At 40.6% G+C, this 12,500-nt stretch overlaps 1 protein-coding gene across 1 annotated transcript in view; it reads left to right on the forward strand.

Annotated features, from left to right (window-relative positions):
• LOC132845014 (alpha-1,6-mannosylglycoprotein 6-beta-N-acetylglucosaminyltransferase B-like) overlaps positions 1 to 12,500 on the forward strand; it is an 83,831-nt gene that overhangs the window by 29,638 nt on the left and 41,693 nt on the right. Inside the window, exons 3-4 of the mRNA XM_060868986.1 lie at positions 2,217 to 2,361; positions 9,701 to 9,810. Of these exons, the coding sequence (XP_060724969.1) occupies positions 2,217 to 2,361; positions 9,701 to 9,810 (255 nt within the window). The remainder of the gene's footprint in view (positions 1 to 2,216; positions 2,362 to 9,700; positions 9,811 to 12,500) is intronic.

Genomic DNA, 12,500 nt, shown 5'->3' on the forward strand with positions numbered 1-12,500 from the left:
CACACACACACACACTCAAACACACTCACACTCACACTCACACACACACACTCACACACACACTCACACACACACTCACACACACACACACACTCTCACACACACACACACACACTCTCACACACACTCTCACACACACACTCACACACACACACACACACACACACACACACACACACACACACACACACACACACACACACACACACACAGAGTAATATTTAATAAAGACTCAGTGTGAGCCGATTCAAGTGCAATCCACCACTTAAAGACCACTGAGATACTGAGAGAGAGAGAGAGAGAGAGAGAGAGAGAGAGAGGGAGGGGTAGAGATGGAGTGATGAAATGATGACCTTCATAACTTCTCTGGAGAAGGATAGAAGTTGAATTAAGGTAAGAAATATAAATCTCTCTCTCTCTCTCTCTCTCTCTCTCTCTCTCTCTCTCTCTCGCTCTCTTTCTCTCTCGCTCTCTCCCTCTCTCTCTCTCCATTCCTTATTTATGCTTTTCTTTCTTTTTTCCTTTCACACCTTTTCACTCATTTTCTTCTAATTTCTTGCTCCATCTGTTCCCTGTCTCCCCTTCTCTTTCTCTTCATCCCATTTCATTCATCACTCTTTCTATTTTTCTTCCTATATGTTTCTCCATCTTACTCTTCAGTCTTGCTCTCTGTCCCGGTTTAACACTGCTTATCCACCCATCCACTCATCCACTAATCCACTCATCCACTCATTCTCTCATTCACTCATCCACTTATTCACTTATTTACTCTTCCTCCGTTGTTCTTTCTCCATCTCTTTTTCATCTCACCACTAACACACACCACCAACACACACAATCCATGTTTTATTCCTTCTCTCTCTCTCTCTCTCTCTCTCTCTCTCTCTCTCTCTCTCTCTCTCTCTCTCTCTCTCTCTCTCTCTCTCGGCCCTCTTTAATTTAGCAGGTGAATGCAATAACATCACCTCGGCCTCTCCGTGGATTCGTGTAATTGGCTCCGTCTTGCCGAGAGACGAGAACGTCAACATCATTTGTTCTCCTCCATCTCATGAGCCGAGTCGCTCTGCACTCTATTACAGCGTAAAGGTTAAAGCTGAACATCCAGCGGCTACAACACACAACACCAACACACAACACCAACACAACAACAACACACAACACCAACACACAAAACCAACACACACACCATCAACACACAATACCAACACACAAATCCAACACACAAAACCAACGCACAAAACCAACAGAAACACACCCAACACACAAAACCAACACCAACACACAATACCAACACACAAAACCAACACACACACCACAAACACACAAAACCAACACCAACACACAATACCAACACACACCACCAACACACAAAACCAACACACAACACCAACACACAACACCAACAGACACCACCAACACATAAAACCAACACACACACCACCAACACACAACACCAACAGACACCACCAACACACACCACCAACACCCACACCACTAACACACATTAACACACACCAACAAACAATGTTACACACACCAAATAAAATAAACCAAATAAAACACCATATAAAAACCATTGTTGTGATGAAGCGGAGTTATGTGTTAATTAATTTCCTGTAGCCGCTCATCCCAAAGTGTTTTATTCCTCTAACACCACAGCAGTACTTTATTTATTAAATTGGGGAATGACACAACATACTTATTATCCTTTTATAATCACGTCTAATCTTGTGGAACGTCTGGAAAACTCCTTCTTGCTCTCGTTTCTGCTCAATATTTAGCACAAACCCCTGGCAGGTTTGTGGAGCCTGCAGTCAGCTTGTATGCGAGTAAACTCTGATCTGACCATTATGTAATTTCAGATCTTAATTAGGGAGCGACGTATAAATCAGTTTTATTTCAGCTCACTTACAGAAGCTTTAATGAGCGCAGAGGGAGGTAATTAAGCCAAGGCTACAAAACACAGCGCATTATGGGAGTGAAACACACACATTAGCGCTTCACTGAACGTACAGAACACAGGCAGACTGACCTTTTTCAGCGTGTGTGTTAAACAAATAATAGATAAGTGGGAAAAGCGCCTGAACAAACTCAACGTTCAGTGCAGCGTTAATGGGTACGTGTGTGTGGTGACATTAGGAATGAACAGGTTTTTCAATTCAATCAAATAAATGACATAAAATTCAACACAACACTGTGTGTGTGTGTGTGTGTAGTGTTTGGAGGCGTGGAGTCTCGAGGTGTCCTGAGGAAAATCAGTGACATGTTGGAGGTCATCATGAAGAGGATGGAGGCTCTGTCGAGGCTGGAGAACGCTAACGACTCACGGCGTCTGGAGGAGCTCAGCTCGGTCATCAGCAGGTAAGTTGATGTTGAAAAAGTTGAAAATGAAACTTTTATCCTCACTCAGAATTAAGTTCTTACACAATATTACATTTTCTTACATCTAAGAGGTATTACAGGTTTATTTCAGTTTCTTAAGAATTATAACAGGTTGTTACAGGTTATTACATATTTATTTCAAGTTATAAAGTGTTATTACAGGCTAATACTGTACATTAAGGGTTATTACAGGTTATTAATGTACTGTACATTAAAGCTTAATACAAGTTATTACTGTACATTGAAGCTTATTACAGTTTATTAAAAGTTATTGCATGCCTTTTTCAGGTTATAAAATGTTATTACAGGTTATTACCATACATTAAGGGTTATTACAGGTTAATACTGTACATTAAAGCTTATTACAGATTATTACAAGTTACTGCATGCCTTTACCAGGTTATAAAATGTTATTAAAGGTTATTACCATACATTAAGGGTTATTACAGCTTATTACTGTACATTAAAGCTTATTACAGGTTATTGCATCACAGCCTTAATACATATTTGATGTATTTGATTTTTTTAATCAGCATGTGAATATTGAAGCTCTACACTATAAACACCCTCCTAAGCACAATGACACTCAAAGCTAAATACCCCCTGGAACAGAAATACACTTATATTTATCTAAATACCCCTCCAACAAAAATACCCTTTTCACCCACTTAACCTTTAGCACTTGAGAGGGCAACTGAAAAAAAAATACAAAAACACAACATAGCCAAATGCCACCTCAACTAAAAAACAATTAAATAAATAAATATATATTAAAAAACAAACCTAATACCCCTCAACTGTGAAACCCTGACATCTACAAAACCCTCCGATGTTAAATACCCCCCTTAATTGCAAATTGTCCCAACCTCAGAATTCAGAAATACCCCAAATTTAAAAAAAAAAACAACAACACATCACTAAACACACCCACAGCTGTAGATACCCCTCACAGCAAATTACCCCTAAAGCTCACAGTTAAATCTGTCTTGTTTTAATCTTTTAAACTTTTAATGATATTTATTTTTCTCTGTAACGTTTTAAAGCCTTTTTAATCCAGCTTCCTTTACGAATCGCTCGTTTCTCGAGGATCTAATGATCACATCGGAGTAAGACACTAAAGAGTCCTTCAGACGTTTGGACCCGACTCTCCGTTCTGCTTCTTAGCTGTAATATAATTAAGCTTAGGAATCCTGATAGTCTGGCACATGAGCGAGTATTTTCGCCTCAGATAATATTTCCCTCCCCGGTGATATAATCTGGTTTTTTTTTCTCTACAGCTGCTGAATATGACACAAAGCGGTTGATTTGCTAATTTCCACTTTTGGCTGTTTTCTCATTTCACATTGGTGTCAGTCAGTTTCACACTGTGCTAACGGCAACACGGTCAATCTCAGGCTGTGTGATCACTCAGTCCTGCAGCGATAAAGAGAATTCATCAGGAGGAGAAATTGATGGAACAAAAGAGAAAGGTGAAAAGTGGAAGAGCGATGGAGCAGAGAATCAGGGAACATGTGAAACTTCCACGCAGTCTTATTACCACCGTAATGCTCTAACCTTCAAAAATAAACCTGTCCGCTTCGTGGAGCTGCGAGATCTCGGAAATATAGAATCGCTCAACGATGTCCGGGTGTAATTTTTTAATAAATAATAAAAAGAATAATAAAGAAATCAAAAAACAGATTTGTCTCAAGGAAGCTGTGATGTTTAAAACAAAAAGTAAGGAAGTTTTTGTCTTGTTAGTGCCGCATTTATTTTAATGCTGTATTGTTTTTGCTTCAGTCCTGATCTCAAACTAAACTGTAGGATGTTTACATGGAAGTTAAACCAAATAGTCAGTAAACTCAAAATTACACAGAAATAAACATTAATAAACTTAATTAATAACAGTATTAAAGAGCAATAAACATTAATACACATCATTAAACAGTAATAACTGCATTAAAGAGTAATAAATAGTAATAAACATTAATAAACATTAATTAAACAGTAATAAACATTAATAAACATTAATTAAACAGTAATAAACAATAATACCAGTATTAAAGTGTAATAAACAGTAATAAACATTAATAACAGTATGAAAGAGTAATAAACAGCAAATAAACAGTAATAAACAATATTAAAGTGTAATAAACAATACACCAGTAAATTAGCAGTATTTAAAGGTAATATTCAAACACTGGTACTAATAGAAATACTAATACTAATAAAAGTAAGTTGTTATTAACAGTAATAACCTGTGATGAACAGTAATAAACAGAATTTCTAAGCAGTATTAAAAAGATAAAGACATATTTTATAATCTCTGTGAATAAAGCTCCTAATGGCTTCAGATGTGGTTAATATGTGAGCTCAGCAGGTGAGAAAAGGGAGAGGGAGAGAGAGAGAGAGAGAGAGAGAGAGAGAGAGAGGGAGAGAGAGAGAGGGAGAGAGAGAGAGGGAGAGAGAGAGAGGGAGAGAGAGAGAAAAAGAGAGGGGGGAGATAGAGAGAGAGAGACATGCAGGAATCGTGATGATCATCTGAGCCGACACGCTGTTTGTGTTACGCTGCAGTGGGCTCTGATGTTCCAGATGATTCGCCCTCAGGGCAGGTGTAGGATAACAGACCACGTGTTTATAGAGTGGAGAGAGATAAGAGAGATAAGAGAGGAGGAACCAAGAGAGAAAGAGAGAGAGAGAGAGAGAGAGAGAGAGAGAGAGAGAGATTCTTCAGTAGCATACCCTTTCTGATTCTCTCTACCACCACTTTTTTACTTTGTCCTCCCTTTCTTTCTCTCTCTCTCTCTCTCTCTCTCTCTCTCTCTCTCTCTCTCTCTCTCTCTCAGTGAGGTGTGACATAACACTTCAGTTTTTGTACCTGTTCTTCCATATCGTTAACCCCTCCCCAAATTCTACATAAAAATAAAAGAACCATTTAGTCAAAATATTTCGCATTACATTAACAGCATTTACAACATTCTGTAAATCTGAGGTTAGGTTTGTGTGCAAGCAGCGACGTCCAAATTAGCATAAAAAACAGCAAACGAGTGACTTTGCCTTTGGTACTGTTCGTCCTCCCTCACTCAATTTTTTTTTTTACCTCGTTATAGATGTAAAACCTTTCTGCACATGTGAGCAGCTGATGTTAATGTACATGCACATAGCTGAAAAAAGTCTGGAAACTTGGAGCAAAGCAGTGAGATGGAAGTTAATGTGAATGCACAACAGGAGCCTTTGTATTTTTACCTCCCTAGATAAACAGATAGATACATAGATAGATAGATAGATAGATAGATAGATAGATAGATAGATAGATAGATAACTAGGTTGTATCCGGGTGTCGATGTAGCGCACTGACTCTTAGCCACTGAATTATCAGGCAGTGACGAGTGACAGTTAACTGCTTCATTAACGATCAGACGTTAAGAGGAGTTTCACGCCTCGGCGCTTTTTGCTAAAAGGGTTCTGTAGGTTATGATGTGAGGCTTTAACCTTATTTCTATTGAAGAACCGAATCTATTACAGAGGCAGACTTTCGCACTCGCGCTCCAGATCGCCGGTGACGACGTTAAGGAGCCGAAAGGATACGACTCGGATGTTGCGTTTGATTGGTTGGATTGTGTGATGGAGCAGAGTTACTCTCACCTCCGTGAAGTTGTCCTTTTATAAAAAAATAGCAACAATTTACTGACAACAATTTTTTTTTATGTGCTTCGATTAATAGAAGAACAATGTGAAAGGAATTAAAAATGTGAAAGTTAAATGAAAATGCGAAAGTGTTGACACTGGACTGACCTTTCCCATTTTAAACCTGCTAATGTCGAGCAATCGCAAAGTCCCTGAGACCTGCGACGAGCTGTTAACATAGCAACAACAACGTATCGTAATGTGCGATTTGCGGCTGCGCTTCTGTCCCGGCCGCTGTTATAGAGAATGACATCAGACAGAGAGATCAGACAAGTTCAGACCGATCAGGGTGAGGAATTCAACAGCGCCGTGGTGCAAAGGACATTGTTCTTCACCCGTAACCTTTTCTCTGACTTACAGCTCATTATCTATAATCAATTGAGCCTTTTGTGTGTGTGTGTGTGTGTGTGTGTGTATATGTGTGTGTGTGAGAGAGAGGGAGATAGAGAAGCAGATCGAGGCTTGGCTGTGGTCGGACTTCTCCATCTCGCTCTAAACACTTCAATAATTTCTGTAACAGCTTTGTCGATTTCAGCGAGAGCCGAGCGTTCACTCTGCGTCTTTAAGAATGTCTGAAGTCAGCTTCTCTTCCTCTCGGGTCAATCAGTCACTGCTAGCAAAGCTAACCCTGGGTCTGAACACTCCCCCCCCACCTCACCCTAACACACACCACACACCACACACACACACACACACTGTATATATACTAATTTAGTCCTGATTTAGTCATTCAGCTTCATATTTATTAGCTAATGTTGTGTGTGTATCTAAGAAAAGGCTGATGAGAAATTAGCATTTTTTGTGCAGCTCATTTCACACCTAATCAAAAAACGCTGCTGATGCTAAACTAATTTTGCTCTATGCTGCACAGAGCTCTTTAAATAACAGTACAAGTGTTGGTACGTAATTCTGCAGCTAAACTCTAAGAAACGGTGCAAACAAACGCAACATGCGAACGATTAGCGTAACGTCTATACTATATGTGAACGTGTATGACAGCGAACGTGAACACGTTGGCTCGGTGAGGCAGAACGTTGCTAAGTAGTGGAAAAGGAGACAAGGGATGAATTTTATGTCTGTGCTGTTAAACAGGTGGTTATGTGCATTATAAAAGATTATGCGAGTTGTAAAAGTGCTGCATGATTCCATTTTAAATCCTGTAATGGACCTCGCTATTACCACGTCCCCTTAAAGAGCAGCGAGGGAGCGCTAATCGTGCATGAAAACTAGCCAAAACTACTTAGCATGAATGGCATCTATCCTAGCAGTCACACATCCTGAGTGATTAGCATGATTAGCATGATTAGCATGTTGTTTAGATTAAATGATCAAACAATGGATTTAAAGCTTGATGCACTTTAGTAAATTTTAATTTAAGTTCCTAAAAACTTTTAAAAGTTGGAAAATAATTAAAGTTGTAAAAGTTCTCAAATCTGAGACGATGTCTGTTAATGCAGACGTTATGAACGAATTCATGATGTGACCTCATGTTCCTCCTCATGTTCCTCCTCATGGTCCTCCTCATGGTCCTCCTCATGGTCTTCCTCATGTTCCTCCTTATGTTCCTCCTCATGGTCCTCCTCATGGTCTTCCTCATGTTCCTCCTTATGTTCCTCCTCATGGTCCTCCTCATGGTCTTCCTCATGTTCCTCCTCATGTTCCTCCTCATGGTCCTCCTCATGGTCTTCCTCATGTTCCTCCTCATGGTCCTCCTCATGGTCTTCCTCATGTTCCTCCTCATGTTCCTCCTCATGTTCCTCCTCATGTTCCTTATGAATGTTTATAACATGATAAAGTATTGAGCTGATGCTTCTTCTCAGGCTTCTGAGATTTCTGTACTTTACATCCAGGCAGAAATGAAAGTAAGATATAAAGCAGTGAGTTTATTATAATAATAATTAAATAATAAAATGTTACGTGGTTTCCAGACTGAATTCCTGTCCCTGTAAAGTCTGAAGTCAGCATATCGTCCTCTCAGGGTGATCAATCACAACCTGCATGTATCTGATAATCTCCTGGCTGTAAGAGCGAGCACACGGTGCTGAGCAGAAGGAATGCTAATGAGAAAGATGCTCTTTATTGGATGCTGTGTAAATGAATCCAAGCTCTAACTCCGCCCCTTAATCACTTTACCCTCCAGATTTCTTCTATTTGACTTTCAGTCAAATCTCAGAGAAGGAGGCGTGGCCTCTCTGTCTATCCCAGGGATGGAGGTGTGACTTTTGGTGTATGCTAGTGAAGGAGGCGTGGCTTCTCTACCTTTTAGTCCCAGTGAAGGAGGCGTGGCTTCTCTACCTTTTAGTCCCAGTGAAGGAGGTGTGGCTTCTCTACCTTTTAGTCCCAGTGAAGGAGGTGTGGCTTCTCTACCTTTTAGTCCCAGTGAAGGAGGTGTGGCTTCTCTACCTTTTAGTTCCAGTGAAGGAGGCGTGGCTTCTCTACCTTTTAGTTCCAGTGAAGGAGGTGTGGCTTTTCTACCTTTTAATCCCAGTAAAGGAGGTGTGGCTTCTCTACCTTTTAGTCCCAGTAAAGGAGGCGTGGCTTCTCTACCTTTCAGTCCCAGTGAAGGAGGCGTGGCCAGTGGCTGTGTCAGTCCCATTTAAATAGGCGTGGTTTCTCTGCCTTTTAGTCCCAGTAAAGGAGGCGTGGCTTCTCTGCCTTTCAGTCCCATTGAAGGAGGTGTGACTTCTCTACCTGTCAGGCCCAGTAAAGGAGGCGTGGCTTCTGTATTTTTCCATCCAATTGAAGAGACACATTATCATATTGCATTGTGCCAAAATGAATGAAATAATCAGTGGGTTAAGTTACTGTGTCTGTTTTCATTATTGTTCTTCCTGGTTTTACATTTTGAATATTTATGGCATTAAATTGAAAAGATCAAGTGTTCAGCTGTTGTTGATGTAACTGCTGCTACATTTAGTCTGTTCTCATCTGCTCCCTGTATATTACCTCTTTTACCCTTTCACGCACACTGCATTCAATGGGCCCCTTTGGTGTGTGTGTGTGTGTTTGTGTGTGTGTGTGTGTGTGTTTGTGTGTGTTAGTGTTGTACCTCCTGCTTTTAACGACCCAACTCTGTTCCCTCAGCGCTGTATCTCCACGAGCCGTAATGTGTAGGGAAACGCTCTCAGCTCTGAGACTAAATAGTATTGACGGGCTTCAGGATTTTTCTATTTCACGCTCCATCCAAGTGCCTCGCAATTAGAGCATCTAGTGCCTGTTAACACTTCCCGATAGATTCAGAGAGACGCAGAGGGAGAGGAAGACAGAGATGATCATATAGTGCATTCGAATGGAACTCATAAAATTGGTGCTTTCGACATGGAAAGGCAAAAACACGACACGAATCTCGCACCGCTTGCCAACTAGTGGAAGCTGTGAGAGCACTGTTGCTAGGCAACCAGGGAACACAGCCGCTAAGCACAGGCTAGCTATCACGTACGATAAAGTTTGCTTTATGGACAACGTAACGCCACAGAGACAGTGAGAAAGACACCGACGTCAACGTTTCTATCGGCTGTGTTTTCACATGATACTGATAAAATGCTCCATGTGAGGAAAATCAAATGCAAATGTGTTTTTAATAGTTTTAATCTTGATAGCTCTATGTGTGTGTGTGTGTTTGTGTGTGTGTGTGTGTGTGTGTGTGTGTCAGGATTCAGCCAGCAGGACTGGTAGAGAGAATTCAGGCCATCGCCCAAAACGTGTCGAACATGGCAGTGCGAGTGGAGCAGATTCTTCAGAACAGCATGGCAGCATCAAGAGGTGATGTTCAACACACACACACACACACACACACACACACACACACACACAGTTTTCATTCGATCTTTATGAGGACCTTCCCTTAACATCCGTAATGATTCTTGTAGCTAATTAACACTACAAATATTTTGGCTCTTTTATTTTGCAGTTCTAGCAATAAATATGATAATAATGTCTTTTTATATTTTTTGTGGGGACAATTATGAGCACATGTGGACCTCAAAAGGGCTAAATACAGGCACACACACACAAATACACACACACACACACACACACACACACACACACACACACACACACACACACACATATACACACAGATGATAGATGATACATTTTTCTGGGTCTTGTTTCCTGGACACACTGCTGTGGTGTGTCGTGGATCTTGCAGTGGTGATCATGATAAAATTACTGTAGCTACACACACACACACACACACACACACACACACACACACACTTGATTTCGACAGTTCTGGATAAGGAGAAGTCCAAATGTCTGTTTAATTATTTATTTATCTTTAATAGCATAAATGGGGGGGTCACGGTGGCTTAGTGGTTAGCACGTTCGCCTCACACCTCCAGGGTTGGGGGTTCGATTCCCGCCTCCACCTTGTGTGTGTGGAGTTTGCATGTTCTCCCCGTGCCTCGGGGGTTTCCTCCGGGTACTCCGGTTTCCTCCCCCGGTCCAAAGACATGCATGGTAGGTTGATTGGCATCTCTGGAAAATTGTCCGTAGTGTGTGATTGTGTGAGTGAATGAGAGTGTGTGTGTGCCCTGTGATGGGTTGGCACTCCATCCAGGGTGTATCCTGGCTTGATGCCCGATGACGCCTTAGATAGGCACAGGCTCCCCGTGACCCGAGGTAGTTCAGATAAGCGGTAGAAGATGAATGAATGAATAGCATAAATGAGGCCATACATTATAATTATAATTATTATCCCTTTCTCTTGTCTTGGCAACTTTCTCTGGACTCTCTGGTGTTCTTGAGCTGAAATAAGCAGCAGATGCTCCTTGTGTTTGTGCATTTCTTTTTGTTTTTCCAACACTGTCCATAAACGTAATTATATGTTTTCAAAAATATGTTTGTTTTTAATGCTTCGAATATCAGCCATTTTAAATTGTTAGATCATTTCGATAGTTGGAAATTTTTCATCTTTCATTCATTCATTTTTTTTCATGTATCTACTTTCAGTCATTCATTTATAGTTGATGAGTTAATAGCTTTAACTTAATAGCTATAGCTAATAGCTAATAGCTTAATAACACGATTAGCCTTCATTTGCTTGCAGTCTTAGCATTCACTCTTTCGGTTTAGCTAGCAGATCATTTATTTATTAGTTTAGCTTTCGGTTGCTAGTTTAGCTCTCGCTAACCAGATCAGTTAAGCTCAAAGAAACAGTAAAAATTCTGTTAACGAAGTCCTGAACATTTAAAGGGATGTAGTAGCCTAGTTGTTAATCTGTTGGACTACCAATTGGAAGGTTGTGAGTTCAATCCCAGGTCCACCAAGCTGCCACTGCTGGGCCCCTGAGCAAGGCCCTTAACCCTCAATTGCTCAGTTGTATAAAATGAGATAAAATGTAAGTCACTCTGGATAAGGGCGTCTGCTAAATGCTGTAAAGGTATTGTTTGTTTTTCTCGTGGTTTCTTTGCTAGGTTAGATTCACTTGATAGAGGAGTTTACAAACGATTTACTTACTCTTTACTCTTTACTCTTTACTCTTTAGCAGAGTTTGCTTTAACATGTTTAGCTGTAACACCTACAGTATTCATTCAATGCTTGCTCTTTTCCAATGAAATGTTCCATTTCCGCTTTGCCTTTTTGACTTAATTATCCAAAGAACCCCAGATTTTCACCACAAGACCCAAGATGACATGTTGTGTGTGATGGTGCTTTGGATTTCAGGGTAATTTCTCAGTATAATGGTGTTCAAACACGGCAGGATGTTTGACGGATTAGACGGAGATCAGACACGATGCTCCCGTGTGACGTACTGTATAACGTATAAAGTTCTGGGAAGTCGGATATAAACAGGAGACGGTCAGCAGTAAAGCTGAATTAGAGCGAGTGTGTTCAGTATTGAGTCACTCAGGACAGATTTAAAGCCCACTTTTAATTCACATTTGCATTTTATTGCTCCCTGAGATGTATTGATTCAGGCCACGTCCACCATCCAGACCTAATCGGACTATAAACATCCTCCAGCTCTGTTGGAGAATGTAAATAGCACTCGGATGTCTGTAGAGTCTGAACGCCGAGGTTCCGAGGGTAGAAGAGGACAACTTTGACGTCTGTATTCACAGGAGACGTCCTGTATTTGTACGTTTTTTCTCGGCTCGTCACTGAACCTTCAAGGGTTTTTGAGTTCCATATACGTAATGAAACGTCCTTCAGGATCGAGCGAACCTTTAAAACTCACTGAAGATACTTGAGGACCAACAACAACAACAATAACGTGCTTCTGTGCTGCGTCTTTTTTTTGACAGTGAACCGTAATATCTTCCTCGAATATCTCTTCGTGTCAGTTCACCTCGTACAGAATGAAATAAACTCTACAAGGACGAGTTGATGACGTAACTGGAAGAGTTTGAGTGTAGAAATCGATAGTTATCAAAATGCTCAGGCACAAAGATGAAATGCGAGTTCGTTAATGTTATTCACGACGATTCGGCTATTTCAACAACCCT

This window comes from Tachysurus vachellii, chromosome 4, assembly GCF_030014155.1.
Source record: "Tachysurus vachellii isolate PV-2020 chromosome 4, HZAU_Pvac_v1, whole genome shotgun sequence".
Taxonomy (NCBI): Eukaryota; Metazoa; Chordata; class Actinopteri; order Siluriformes; family Bagridae; genus Tachysurus; species Tachysurus vachellii.